The 16668-nt window shown below is 28.6% G+C and overlaps 1 protein-coding gene across 1 annotated transcript in view; it reads right to left on the reverse strand.

The window, feature by feature from the left end:
• Positions 1-16668, reverse strand: part of LOC123302696 (neuronal acetylcholine receptor subunit alpha-7) — a 128091-nt gene that overhangs the window by 62328 nt on the left and 49095 nt on the right. The window contains exon 3 of the mRNA XM_044885736.1: positions 10627-10671. Coding sequence (XP_044741671.1) covers positions 10627-10671 — 45 coding nt within the window. The remainder of the gene's footprint in view (positions 1-10626; positions 10672-16668) is intronic.

The following is a 16668-nucleotide window of genomic DNA, read 5'->3' on the forward strand; positions in this document are numbered from 1 at the left end:
TTACACTCGATGTCAACATTTACGCGACAGTTGTTTCATTCAAATTTCATTAATCGTAACGCACGCATTTCAAAAACTAAAACTTCACGTATTTCAAAATTGTGTACATTTATTTAAAAGCTTGAAGTCTTGTTTAGATTTAGAACAGTTTAAATTTCTCCTTTTCTTTTTAGGTTTTATCTTCTAAAATTTTCATAGGTAATCGCTCTTCACGCAATGCAAAAAAATTGAAACTTAAATACTTTTTTGAAGAAGAAAATTGAATAAAGTTGTTTTTTTTCGCAAGATAGGCTTGAGGTTAATAACACGAATGCTAAAAGCATACCGGAGGTAACAAGGCGCTTGAGGGTTTAGTCTAATGCGTCAGGGCAATCGTAGCAGTTCTGAAAAACAAGTCTGTTTATTTTGCTTCGTTACCACGATCATATTATATATTATTACTCTAGCAAGTTTATTTCTGTCCCACCCTTATCTTCCTTATTATAAAATTTTGGCATAGGTGTTCATAGAATTACCTAATTAGTCTATTTCCGGTTGTCTATCCGTCTGTCCGCCTGTCTGTCAACACGATAACTAAAAAAAAAAAGAGATATCAAGATGAAATTTTTGTAACGCACTCAGGACATAAAAAGTGAGGTCGAGTTCGTAAATGAGCAACATAGGTCAATTAGGTCTTGGATCCGTAGGACCCATCTTGTAAACCGTTAGAGATAGAACGAAAGTTTCATTGTAAAAAATGTTCCTTATAACAAAATAAACAACTTTTATTTGAAACACTTTTTTGTGAACATCACTGTTTACCCACGAGGGCGCTAATTAGGTGCAAATGGAGTATGTATTAAAATGGGAATATTAGTTATATGTGTGTGGCTATTTAAAAGTGGATACCTTTTTCTATTTACGTGACGTCAAAAAACAATCGATTGCGTCATCAACACTGTCTATGTATTTCAACAATTAACTCAGTCAATTGTTTTTTTTTCACTTGTTTCTTTATCAAATTCCATAATTCACCCTTCATTTTCAAGCTTATCATGTCTAAGTTTGTAGAAAAATATACTCACGGTCTAAAAATGTACCGCTTAGGACAAACACGCTAGACAAAAAACTAAGTTTATTAAGCCAATATGTTAGTTAGTCTTCTCATACTCTAGACATATAATTACTATATTTAATACATTTTCTTCTAATATTAATTTAAGAATTTTTGATTTTTTTCACCACTTTTCTACGAAATATGTTGTTTGTTCTTTTTAGCCACGGGCTACGGTAACTACGAAAGCGGAAATCAACTCGGATCAAGCTATTGACACTTATTATGCAATTTTTTAGAAGTTAAAATACGACCTTACTTTTTGGTCTCATCAAGTTACATGAAATTTCATATAATTTACTGAAGTTTTGCATACAGCAATGCCAATACTAACTCTACAGCTTTGCACCTGTAGAATAAAAATTTTCATATGCGCAGAAAAAAAAGTGATTTTTCTACAATTTTTTGCAATTTACTCAAAGACTATGCATGTTAGAAAAATAATTCAATCCAAAGGTATTAGGCGTAAAATTTCGGATCGATTTTTATGTATAAACTTTTTCTCATCTTTCATATTTTCCGTGCTTTAATTTTTTGTTTTTTGTTTGTTTTTTTTTTTTTTTTTAATTTTTTTTTTTTAAGTTATGCATTTTAGGAAGAAGACTTTGAATCAAAATTGTTAAGTTATAAAATTTCCAACAGATTTGTACATTTTGATTGATCCTTATCTTTCGCATTTTCGGCAAAAATCGATGTTTCAATAAAGACAGACAACCGAAAATGGATTAATTAGGTGATTTTATAAAGACTTATACCAAAATTTTGTTCATAGCATCAATATTTTTAAGCGTTACAAACTTGGGACTAAACTTAGTATACCTTGTGTATTTCATATACATGGTATAATAAAAAGAAGCCTTTACTGAAAGTTTCAAAATTGCTCGTGCTTTCTTAAAGTTCAGTAAAATTTTGATACAAATATATATCACGCTAATTTTGTTGTCGAGTTTATTCTAATTTATTATAATGAGCTGTTCATTTTGAATAGTTTTCAAAATTGTTTATTATTATTTAGAAAATTATCAACAAATAAGGTAACGTATACCTGTACCAAAATATTATTCAATTGAAATGGATATTTTTAATTATTTCAATGAAAATTATCAATAAATACAGGTTGATTTAGAATTCATAATAAACAAGTGAATATTTTTGTTAACGCTATGCAGTATATTTATCGATAGATGGGTTCCACATGATCAAATCAATTGTTCAACAAAGACTTATGGCGATGTATAAGCTATTTTGTTTTTCTTAGCAAAATTATTAAAATTTCATCGTAAAATTTCTTTTTTTGTGTTAGTTTTCGCCGACTGGTTGTTTAACTCGCGCCTTCTGTTCGTTTTTAGTAATATTTTTTGGTACATTTTGATAAACGAGTAATAAATTTTAAGGTCAGTTTTATGATGATATTCAAATACGTCGTTGCGGGTAAAATGATCCCCTTTATATACGTTAAAATGATCTCTATTTCGTGTTTAAAGTTATAGTAGGTAAAATGATCTCCCATCATGTGACAGTCTTGAATGTCTTGATTTAGATTATTACATCAGTGATTTTTTGTTTTCATGCTAATCGTTGCTGTGTGTGTGTACCATATCCATGGAAATTCATTACTATTATGTTAGCTATCAAACGAAGAACAATTTACAAACGTTAATTATTTAATTAATTATTATAACTAATTAGTTTATATCTTTATTTAAGTGATAAAAAATAGATTATATGTTTAGTACAAATTTAGAAAAGTAAGTTAATAAAATTGTATATATATAAGTGTTTATTTAACGTATAAATTAGGTTTCGTAAAGAATTTCGATTCTAACGGGGGTCCCACGACAAGTGTCTTATACATGGTATTTTTAATTGCTTTTTCCATATTAACACATTATATTACATAACATATGAAGGCGAGACTGTACACTTCAATATATTATCGCACGTTACGCTAATTCATTAAAAAAACAATAGAAAGATACACAAAAAACAGGAGCCAGAAATCTAACCCGACTCGTTTAATTATCCGATCTAGAACGTAACCAACTGCGTCACTTCTATTATACGTAAGTGACTCAATTATGCGTAACATCTTCTCGTATAATACTATCAATATGTTTCTGTATATATTATACCCAAACAGGTTCACACCGCTTATATAAATGGTACAAATTTCATATTTATACCATATATATATATAATATATCATAGTATATTAAGTATATATAATATATCATAGTATATTAAATTTAGTCCCAAGTTTGAAACGCTTAAAAATATTGATGCTACGAACAAAATCTTGGTATAGATCTTGGTATAGGTGTTCATAGAATCACTTAATTAGTCCATTTTTTGGTTGTCTGTCTGTCCGCCTGCCCGCCTGAAAAATCAAGCTGAAATTTTTACGGCGTATTCAGGACATAAAAAGTCGAGTTTGTAAATGAGCAACATATGTCAATTGGGTCTTGGGTCTGTAGGACCCATGTTATAAACCGTTAGAAATAGAACAAAAGTTTAAGTGTAAAAAATGTTCTTTATAAAAAAATAAACCACTTTTGTTTGAAACATTTTTTTTTAGACATCATTATTTACCCAGGAGGGCACAAATTAGATGCAAATTGTATAGTATGTATTATATGAGAATATCAGTTATGAATGTGTGGCTATCTAAGAATGGATACCTTTCTTTACTTACGTGACGTCAAAAAAATAAACGATTGTGCTAAATATCTTGTGCTAAAGATAACTGTTAACTCAATCAATTGTTTGTTTTCACTTGTTTTATTATGAAATCAAATGTATATTTGTTTCAAATTTTTGATGAGTCCCCCATTAATGATGAAGTGAATAGAAAAAATTTATTGAATTATTTGTTGAACCATCTATTTAGACAGTGTAAGATAGCAGCACTCGTAATTATACCATGTATATATGTAATATATATCAAGGTATACTAAGTTTAGTTCCAAATTTGTAACTTTTTTGAAGCTTTTCAATCACCGATTAATTTTTGTACAATTAACATTATTGTGAGTTCTTCCATAAAGTACTGTGTTAAAAATCACAATTTTAAAAGGAAATAACGCACAATTTTGCCCCGAAATAGGCTCCAAAACTGTGTTTATTGTGATCAAGGGGTTTTGAACTATCATTTAACGCAAAGAAAAAAAATGAGCATTCACCGTACTTGCTAAAACAGCCGAACTACTTTAAAAATATAAATTATTCAACTTAGAAATTATTTTTATAAATTATAATCACATATTATGGGAAAAACTATATAATAGATTAAAAATTAATATGATTGTTAACCTACAGTATTGTAAAGAAGTTTTGATTTATTGCACGGTACATACATATAAACCAAGTACATGCTTTGTAGTCAAGTATTGTGTTATTTTTAGCTTTACAATACCACGCAACTACAAAAATATATAATATATTGTGTGCAAGGGATGCTTATAAATTTGATTATATAGATATCGCTCTTCAATCATCAATACTCTTACTAAAGTCGTCTCTGTTTATCAAATGATGGATCTTCGATGAACTCATAATTAAATTAAAATTTTGTTTTTATATCATCTACAACCTTATATTTTTATGGTATTATTATGAACTACCAAGATTTTCTAAATATTTTAAATAGTTTTATCACGCTCTCTAGATTTTTTGATTCATCATTTTTTTAACAAACTTGGAACGATAAAATAATAATAAAAAGCCCGATGACCTAGGAATTTTTTGTGATATTTATAAACTTTGTTAATCAAATAATGATTATATAAAGTTTTATTGAAATACTTAGTATTATTCAATCCTTGCATATCTCCTTAAATTTTCGTTGATTTGACTAGAGAGTGGTATAGCTTCGATACTGTCATACTACCCACTCGCTTCGCTGGGTTTGAAAGTAAAGATTGATAAAGATTGCTCTCGCTTCTCCCTTTCTATAACACTCGAAATGATGGTAAGGATTGTTTTACACAGGTAAAATATATGTATATTGTTCTATTTTTTTAAATGTATAATAGTCGTAATTATTCATTGAGTAAATCAGAAAAGATGGACGTGAAAATTACAGAAATCTGTAATTTATGATAATGTCAAATGGATACTTTTACAGAAATCTGTAATTTATGGTAATGTCAAATTAAGTTAATTTTTAAATTTTTTAAATTTTTTTACTAATATATCTATATCTCATGTGTTATTCTGAAGTATAAGCTATATTGCTGTACAGTTTCATTAAAAACCATTCGCTAGTTTTAGCGTGAAAGTGCAACAAACAAACAAACATGTTTACTTTCGCATTTATAATATATAGAGATAGAGATAGAGATTGCCATTATAATTTTTCTAAATTCGTGCATACATAGGCAGATAATTATGCATGTTTCAAGGCATATTTTCGGAAAATATTATACATTTTAACCTAAAGCCATGTTAGGGTTGAGTTAGTTTGCATTTTAATGGCAGATACACAATCAACTTCTACATGAGTTCACGAATATGAGTAATCAATGCATAACATTTGAGGCTGTATATTGTATTTGAAAGTGGAATTAAATCAATATCACTTGATTATATACATTATACATATTAGATATAGAGTCAAAGGCGATTAAAGCGACATAGAACGAATTACACAATTATGTTATATTTGATAGTACAATCATAAAGCGATATAGCCCCGGGATGATCCGCCTTTGAGCATGCTTTATTTTCTCACGGAAAATTTTTGTCTAAAAGTGCAGGTTGTCGGTGGATAACCCAAGTATCTCTATTTCCTTTATTTATAATTTTAATTTAACGCTTAAAATAGATCTTCGTCATTTTTATATTGTTAAAGTAGAGACAAAAATGAGTCACGTCAAATTTTTTAAATAATTGGCATAAATTGTTTGGCTTCGTGGAGTTTTTCTTATATATATACTTAACAAAATCAAGTCAAAAGTTTTTACAAAATTTAAATGCTTTGTTTATAATAAATAAATTAATTATTGAAAAATAAAAAATTATGCATTTTACTTAAAAAAATTATTATAAACAAAGTATGAAAAAATTTTAAACTCTTTTGACGTGATCTTGTTAAGTATATTAAAATTTTAAATAATGGAAACAGACTTCCGAGGGTGGGAGTTTTTTATTGGAAATTTCCTCTTCTTTAAGAATATATATATTTTTTTTTAATTTCATAAATATTAATAGTTAAGTTCTCATAATCTCATAATATCAATATCTCAAATATCTCATTCAAAAGATAATACCATTTTAGTATTGAGATTTTGTAATAAAAAGAGACAAAGAAACAGAGAAATAATAAGACAGAAAGAGAGAATTTGATCTAGATACCACAGTCGTATACACGACTGTGCTTGATACTTTTATTTTGTTACAAATTTCTTTTTGAATTTAATGGTTTCATTCCAGGAATCAGAAAAATTTAGAGAATAAGCCACTTATATTCCGTGGTTTAAACACAATTATTTTCTAACAAGTTTTTTTCTAACCATATTATGATATGATTATAACAAGTTTTTTACTAACCAAAGATCGAAGAAGTTCGAGGTATTGAACATTTTACTGAGGCCGAAGCCGAGTCGATGCGAGAAAAAAACCTAGCCTTCGCCTCGTACCTCGTGAAACACTACTTTTGAAGATCACTGAGTTCGTTTTGGAAAATACCGGCGTGAGGAGTCAGCTAAGTATAATTTACGAAAATGATATTATTTAAGGATGTTCCAGCATGGTATTTGCAGTTTCTATGTTAAAGCAATGGTACAATTTTTTTTTCGACAGAATTTAACGAAAAATTAAATTTAAGAATTTAATAATGCTTACTATTAATTCCCAAAGTTTCAGAAATTTTGACCGTTTAAAATGGGAAATAATTATGCCAACGTCCCAATTTCGATCAATTTACGTCAAAATTAATATCTCGAAAGTGAAAATTAATTTCTAAATTTTTTTTTTAGAATTGTATTGTATAAACATTTTTTTCTACTTTTTCTTCAATATATAATAATATCATAAAAAATAGTTGGAGAGACCGGACATTTTACATGCTTTAAATGGGACATGACCCTCAAAATCGCGAACTTTGTCTTTAAATATCTCGCGATCTAAACGGTCAAAAATTATGAAATTTTAGGAATTCATAAATAAAGCTATTATAAACCCGAGAAAAAAAATTCGGCCAAATCTGTCGAAAAGTGATTTCATGCTGGTACTACCTTAATCCATTTTAGTAAACAGCGAAAACATTAAAGATAAATGAATATAAATAAATGTTTTTCTCTGGATCGTATAAATAAATAAACTACTTGATCGTTTGATTAAATCAAGAAAATTGAAAGAATATTGATGCACTAACTGAAGTTATTAAGGGTATGATTATAGTTACTCTTCCCTATATATGAATTCAATCATTACCAGTCAAGTATCAATTTATTGTTGCTACCGATTCGTTGTTTACGTCATTTTAGCTGATTTTTACTATACATACTATTGATATTATTGCAAATGTATGTTTATTTTGTATCATAATGCGTAGGATGTGAGCTGTTTGTTATTTCAAAAATTTTTCATTCATATCTCGTTTATGAAATCATGTGAATATGCTTTTGTGATTTTTTGTTTTGTGAAATACGGTATAATGCAAAAAAAATTTATCAATTTCATAAAAAATAATCAGTACAGTGAAAAATTTATGAAATCGTGACAACTCGGAGTTGACAAATTCGAAGTTGAGTCAATGGAGTTATAATTCACACAAGTCTGTTGGAATAAAAGTAACTATGTAACTTCTTTTAAACCAATTACGCGAAGGAATTGAAGTTAAGTTTATGGTGGAGTTGAGTCCACTAAAATTGAATTGAGTCAATGAATTTGTTTTTGATACAACAAAATAAATAAATAATACAATGAATTAATCTTTAATAGTTGACCTGGAACTTTTTACATTTCAATTTCAATTTCATTTAAAAATATTGAAGGATTTTTTGCAAATTTTTACGACTGATTGTTTGAAACATATTATCAATGAACATAAATGAAAATATATTTTGATTTAAAATAAGTTGCAATAATTCCTGCAGTATAAGTGACTTGTATAAAGAAACATATAAAGTATATAGGGATTGGAATTGGTTTGGATTCGTTAGAATGATTTAAATAATCCGTTAAATTCTGTTTAAAGGCAAGCATGATCAGTATATAATCGGGATTTTTCGCAAAAAGTTCAAAATTTAGAGAAAAACTAACCGAATTATAGTAACTCTCAAATATTACTTGTTCTTATTCGCACCGTGCGCGAGTTTCGTTTCCATAACAACGATACACTACTTTAATTATAGAATTGTATGGATGCATATATAATTGCATGCATTGCATTTATGACTTACATTGAAAATTTAATATTATTGTCTCACAAATTTAAATAAATAATTATGATAATTTACATTTAAAAAATAATATTTGTGCAATTTGATTTCTTATTTTCACAATTTTTAATGCATTAAGTTTAATTAATTAGTGTTTTTCAATAATTTTAATTTGACATTTTCTATAACATTAACATGTAAAGAACTGCAAATTACTCATAACAGCGTCCTTTATCGCCAAAATTTTTCATTAGAAGCGCTGGCATCGATTTGATTGTCCCTACCATGACTACGCACACAACAAATATGTTTAAAATATATACCTGTGGGTAAGCGGTTACAGTTAGATGATACATTTTCACAAAGTTTCACATTTAGAATTGATCAAGATAATATAAAAATGTTTATATGAACAATAATTCAATAAACCAATTGTAAAAATAATCAAAGAAATGTAATATATAACTTAGAGATTTTTTGCAAATTTTAACGAGTGATTGTTTGAAACATATCATCAATGAACATAAATGAAAATATATTTTGATTTAAAATAAGTAAAATTGCAATAATTCCTGCAGTATTATTGATTTATAGTATTGACTTGTATAGAGAAACATATATAATATATAGGGATAGGAATTGTTTAGGACTGGTTAGAATGATTTAAACAACCCGCTAAATTATGTATAAAGGCAAGCATGGCCAGTATGTAATCGGGATTTTTTGAAGAAAGTTCAGAATTTAGAGAAAAAAAAATTTAATTATTTCTGTACGATTTTGTTGGCAGTATCTTTCTGGTGAAGTAAGAAAAACATTGTGTATATAGAAACTGAAAAAAATTTAACAAACTTAAAACTTTTAGCACGAGCTTAAATGAAAACTTAATAAAATAGGATGGAAATAATCCCTTCATATGATTGACAGCAATCAGAAATAAGAAACATGATAAAATTAAAAATATAAAGTAGATCTTCTTGAGTTGACATATGCCAAACATCTTTAAAATGATGACATTCATTTTTTAATCGACGAAAAATGAGAATGTTCTCAAAGGTTCTCAAGTCAACTCTTATATCTTTCTTATCTATCTTATGGTATATCTTTTTTTTAGTCTAATTTAGTTCACTATTTCATTATTGGGTAGGCTATACTTCGAAGCCGGAACGAAACTGGAAGACTGGAACAGCGGGAATTGATTGTTCATTCACTGAATTTTCATCTTTGATTCAATTCTAATGGAACCGATTTTGAAAAAAAATTCCCGAATTTTTCCAATTTTCCGTTTGTTTGAAATGGTATGCTCTCCGGGTGGTCCCGTAATTGTTTCATCAAAATCGGTTTAGTAGTTTTTCAGTTATGGACTAATATGTGTGGTTTAAAGTACGAAGGTATTTTAAAATAATTTTTTACTTTTTTGTGCATTTTTCGTCGGTTTTATTATTTGCAAAAAATTTCTTTTAGATATTTAAGACACGTACGGTTACTTAACTCGAGTCAAGTTGATTCCAAATAATACATTTGGAATCAACTCAGTTTTTTCGAATTCGAGTATACAGCTAGGTTTACGTCATCGGTACCTTCATATTTATTTAAATTTATTAATCGTATTTACAAAATTATTTTTTTAATTTGAAATGCAATTTTATTAAGGACGTTCCTAAAAAATCAAGTTTTCATAGGATCATTCTTTATTGTGTATATGCATTCTCATTAATGTCCTTTAAAAGCAGGTAAGTGTTAAATTTTGAGATTTGCGTCTTTAGCATATAAATCCTTTATTAAAATGTTTTTAAAGGTATGCTTTAGTATATGACAAGCCTAATTTTCTTAAGATTAATTTGGAAAACTAATATTTGTTAGTTAAAGGCATAACACATATTTTCAAAGAAAATTATAACAAGCGGCACTTGTTTTTCCATAAAATACATTTACAGTAATGAAGGGAATGGCATTTGTGTGTTATTTTTTCTATAAGTGATTCTCTCTAAATTTTTAGGCATCAATATTTCAAAACTTATCGAAATATTACAACTTATCGTATATATCGAAAAATTTTACTGTTAATTTCCGCTACCCTAAGCATACCGGAATTAGTTACGCTGTACCTAACCAGCTGAGCTAATAAAATTAAAATTCAATCTGTTTACTTACCAATTTCAACCAAATGTTGGTAATTAATAATTGATTTTTTTCATCCTAAAAAAAAGAAAAATACAAGAATTAGTAAAAAAAAACACAATTTCAAAATATGCATATCTCTAGAATTTTTAAAAAATATACTATTTTGCATAATTTTAAAGTTTATACTCTGGTCATGAAGGAGGAAGTTTTAAAATTCATTAAATCGACGGACATATGTATTTTAGGAACGCAGCAACTATAGCTGGCAGAGTTTTTTTTATAAACTTTATTATTTTCTCAAGACTAGATTTCAATCCTTTCTGTTATTTATGTTTTAAATCTAGCGTGAGCAAAATACTCATATCGCGAGTGATGACGGGTTTAGTAGATGATTTAAAAGAATTTTTTTTAAATAGATTCTTTTATATTTTATTTTGTTGTATTGGCATGTAAAAGTCAAATAAATCCTATCTATCTACCAATATTAAAAATTTTTCAAATTCTTAGAAATCTGTATAAGCTTCAATGAAGCCACGAGGGCTTAAAAAACCTTGTTCAGGGTTTCACTGACATTTTACGGTTAAAATAACACTTAAACTGCATATTTGTATCACTTTCTTTCCCTAGTTTCATTATGTGTTTCTTATCCCTACTAAAAAATCAGCGAAAATCAATATCTAAATAAAATTGTTATTAATTTCTCAGGTACTGTGAGATTACGAGTCACGAACTGCTCGTTGAAGAATATGACGAACCAATTTCTTAATTTCCTGTACTATAAGTATGAAACTCTATTGAACAGATTTTTTTTATATCAATTTAATATAGCATTGCCCTCCTTAACAATCTTGATAAAGTTGATAGTTTTTAAGATTAAGACTTTATCGTGAAAAGTCATAGGACCTTTTTTATTGGTATTTCAATAAAGAATATAAAAAAAATTTGTCCGGTTGAAAAATAGCAATTCCTTGCAATTGTTTAAACAATTTCGGTTTAAACAATATGGCACCGGGTTGCGCCATGGCAACATGCATTTATATCATTAGGAGGGCAATTTGAAGAGGATCGCATAAAAAAATTGAGGTGGAATAGTTGGTGCCATGAACAAAATTTTGGTAAAGGTGTTTATGAAATCACTTATTTACTCCATTTTCGGTTGTCTGTCCGTCTGTCCGTCTGTCTGCCTGTCTGTCAACACGATAACTCAAAAACGGAAAAAGATATCAAACTGAAATTTTTACAGCGTTTCAGAACGTAAAAAGTGAGGTCGAGTTCGTAAATGATTTACATAGGTCAATTGAGTCTTGGGTCCGTAGGACCCATCTTGTAAGCCGTTAGAAATAGAAAAAAAGTTTAAATGTAAAAAATATTGCTTATAAAAAAATAACCAACTTTTGTTTGAAACATTTTTTCGTAAACATCACTGTTTACCCGTGAAAGTGCATATTATTGCGCAAATTTTAGTATTATATGGGTATATCAGTTATATGTGTGTGACATGTATGTATGTGTAATGTAACAGAGTAATCAACACTATACATGGTATTTCAACAATTAACTCAGTCAATTGTTTGTTTTCTTTAAGTTTTTTTATATCATAGAGACTAGTTAACATTCTACCTCGGCCGAGGTCGAGATGAGACGAGAGTAGTGAACATTCTTGCAAAGGAGAAGATTATTAAAACCTCGCCTCGCGTCGAACCTCGTGAAACACTAATTTAGGGCCATTTGTACGCACAAATAAATTTTGTTAAATATTAAATTTAATACGAACAAATAAATGAAAAATAGAGTTCAGTCCAGTTGAAGAGATTAGGTTTTTTGATAAATTCTATTCAGAAGCTTCATGAGGGATTTATTACTGTTGCGGTGAACCTTGATACGGTATTATATAATATCATAACATATATAAATGGGTTTTATAAAATATATTTATATAAATGCAAATAATATGCAGATTTTTCGATTGCAAATATAATTTTTAAATCATTTTTGTCTTTGATGGAGGAAAATATATGACAGTCGTAATATATTCCTAGAAATGTTGAAACGATAAAAGAGACGAGATTTTTCATCCTTTATAAGTCTATATTTGGTTGAAAAATAAATCCTTTTTTGATTTGGAAATATCTCAAAAAAATTTAATTTTTGTTTATCTCATTTGCGCTCAGAATGTGATGCCACCTTATGCCCCGGATACACGAGACCAGTGCTTGAAGCCAGTATTCCATTATTCGCTCCGTGTGTGAGTTTCGTTTCCATGACAACGATACACTACTTTAATTATAGAATTGTATGGATGCATATATAATTTTATGGACTACACTTACTGAAAATTTAATATTATTGTCTCAAAAATTTAAATAAATAATTATGATAATTTATATTTAAAAAATAATATTTATGCAATTTTATTTCTTATTTTCACAATTTTTAATTCATTAAGTTTAATTAATTAGTATTTTTCAATAATTTTAATTTCACATTTCTATAACATTAACATGTAAAGAACTGCAAATTAGTCATAACAGCCCCCTTTAACTCCAAAATTTTTCACTGGAAGCGCTGGCATCTATTTTATTGTCCCTACCATGACTACGCACACAACGAATAGGGGTGCAAGTGGCTTGTTTTAACAGGGGTAAGTAGTAACAAGATTCACTAGAAATTGAAACTTTATTAGTGTATTTCTTTGTGTCAATATTGCCAGTGTTCCGCCAGGCAGTTCAATGAGTTGATGTGTGCTAGCTATTTTTGCCAGGTAAGGTATAATTTGATTTTCGTAAACTTTTGGTTGGCTTTTCTATTATCTACAAATTGAAGTTTGTTACATTATACCATGTATATATGAAATATACATAGTATATTAAGTTTGGTCCCAAGTTTGTAACTGTTAAAAATATTGATGCTACGAAAAAAATTTTGGTAAAAGTGTTCATAAAATCACCTAATTAATCCATTTCCGGCTGTCCGTCCGTCCGTCTGCCCGTCCGTCTGTGGACACGATAACTCAAAAACTTAAAAAGATATCAAGCTGAAATTTTTACAGCGTACTCAGGACGTAAAAAGTGAGGTCGAGTTCGTACATGAGCAACATAGGTCAATTGGGTCTTGGATCCATTTTGTAAATCGTTAGAGATAGAACAAAAGTTTAAATGTAAAAAATAAACAACTTTTGTTTGAAACATTTTTGCGTAAACATAGCTGTTTACCCGTGAGGGCGCAAATTAGGCGTAAATTCTATAGTATGTATTAAAATATCAGTTATGTATATATGACATGTATGAATGTGTAATGTGATAGAGTAATCAACACGTTTATGCATGGTATTTCAACAATTAACTCAGTCAATTGTTTGTTTTCACTTGTTTTATTTGGTGTTTAAATTAATTTATTTATGATGTTATGTAAGCGTTTTCGAAAATATTAAGTTAATAAGTTAATTAAATATTGTTGTCTACTGTATTTGATAGAAAATATTGAAGTCGGTATTCTGGCATTGAAATATTGAAAAAATCGCTTTTTTCCATATTTTTCAAGTTTAGACTTTTAAGAATATGCCAGTAAAAGGATTTTTCAAAATTCTAATAATTTTCAGAGATACAATGGATTTTACGTGGTCTTGTTACGCGGCAGTTAAGCCGGCCGAGCGGAGCGCATCACATTGCATATGAAGTAGATTGATCCTTCAATTGTGGATCCGAGATTGCCTATAAATCCAAAACGAGTATTAAATATTATTATTCGAGTTACTCTCTATTATTAGTTATTGCCTCTCAATCTTGAAACGCGATTTTCTCGAAATTACTTTTTTCGAAGTAGTTGACATGATATCTCAAGTTCTAATCGACCGATTCCCTTTAAATGTGGGGGGAATCCCCTTTATATAAATCTCTCTATTGGCCGTGCTTTGGATTTAAAAAAAAGAAACAATTTTGAATATTTTTAAAAAATCCAAAAAGGTCCAAACCTTTTTTTTCATGTCAATGCCATTTTGTGATTTTTTTTTTTAGCTAAGGCGCAGTCGATAGTGATATCGTTAGTTACTAGAAAATTTGCAAATTTTTTTGTTTCAAATTACTTCAATGGCTGGAATTTTGTCAACCAGGATGCACTCCTCCCTCCTACTTCACTGGCCTGCAATTCGACGAATTATTGAGTTAATTTTTACAATTTTTTTTTTTTTTGTATTCCTGAAATGGCAATAAAGATCATATAATAGAGTGGCTTCAAAAATGTTTTTCGTTTTTTTTATCTAAGTTTGAAAACTGCACAAAACTTAGACGCATAGACCAGAATACCCCCTGCAAAAATTTGTTTCAATTGTGTTCATTTACATTGTATTGATAGTAAACTACTCGGCTGGCAAAATATTATTGAAATTTTGAAAAAGCACTAATATTAGTGCCTTTCACTTACAAAAAGAGCTTTCGATTCCAAAGTCATGGACACTGTCTTAAAATATACGAGTTACCCGTCTTATACTTATTCGGGGACACAGGACAATATTTTATAATTCGGATGTCCAGGGGTCAAAATTTGATGGAGGCCTCTAAAATTTGTTCGAATATATTGGAATACACTATATAAGTAAAATAATATGATTACTTACAGCATATGAAAAAGTTCTTGTAATGACAATCGTTTATTAATTCTAATTTAATAAAAACTTCATATCACAGAGAATGTCGCTTTCCAAACTGAGAAGCATGAGATTCGACAAGCCCTCCTTCGGTCTTTGACCTTTGCAATCTGTTATTTATAATCTTAAGTTTTGAAAATGATAATTTCCCACTGAAATAGAGAATATTCAATATTCATGTATTTTTTAAATATTTTTAATTCATTGTTTACACCGTTAATAACATTTAAACGCAGTCCTTTTAGTGCTCTCTGTTGATGACGTACTAATATGTGATCTGTCATTTGGTGACAGTTCAATGTATAATTTACAGTTACACTTTGAAAAAATGAATTTACAACACAGAATTTACACTCGTTATTATTAAGTTTTCTAATAAAAAAGCGTAAAATAGTATTATGTGATACCATACAAACAATAAGTAATTAAAACCATACAGTATGTCAACAAATCTGACAAGCCACATACTATGAAGTCACGTAATTTTTAAAATTTGAATTTCTGTTTTAGAAATTTGAATTTCTCTCACTGAATTTGTACTTATTAATTGTAAGTGATTAAAAAGATATTAATTACTAAAATAATGTTTTAGTAAATTTAAATTTCATGAATATTTTCTATTAGTTTCGATATTTGCCATCATCGATAAATAAATACGTGCCTTTTTGCATTACAAAAAGTAGGCCCGCTGGGTCGGTTATAAATTCAGCCCTGCGAGAACAAATGAATCAAACACTCCACTCATCAAAAAATAGCTCGAAGTAAATAATTTCAATTTTTTTGAATTTAAATATGTTATTAAACAAAATAAAGTGTAGTTCTTGTCGAAAGACTTCTATAATCAAATGTGTATGCTGAATAAACCCAAAAAAAAAACTTTATAAAATAAAATTTAAGCATCCAATATTTTTTGTAGGTTGTGTTGCAAGATGCGAGCAAACATAGTTATGAAAGTATTTGAATGTATGATGATACATGATTCTATAGTTCGTTCAAAAATACCAATAGATTTAAAAACAAAAATTAAATATTATGAAACTTAACGAACAATTCCAATGGGGTAACTTTTAAGCAACATGTAGTATGCGACATTGGCGCATGGTACTTTCAGTTTTTCAATAGAAGGAACGGTAGATGGATGAACTGTTTTCATAGATTTCTCCAAAACTAGTCAATGCAAATTAAAAAAGAAAAAAACTATCAAATTAATAAATTATTGAAAACAAAAAAACCTGTTGTGCCCGACAAATTAAGGATGTATGAGTCCGGTAGGGGGGACACAAATTTAAATAAACGGTCCGAAACATCAAACAAGACTTTATTTTATTATAAAATTGATATATATCTTGTAATATTAGGCTTAAGTATTTATTGGATTTAATATAATATTTAGAAGGATGTAGTTTGGTAAGAATGAGGTTAAGCAAAGA

The sequence above is a fragment of the Chrysoperla carnea genome, chromosome X, assembly GCF_905475395.1.
Source record: "Chrysoperla carnea chromosome X, inChrCarn1.1, whole genome shotgun sequence".
NCBI lineage: Eukaryota > Metazoa > Arthropoda > Insecta > Neuroptera > Chrysopidae > Chrysoperla > Chrysoperla carnea.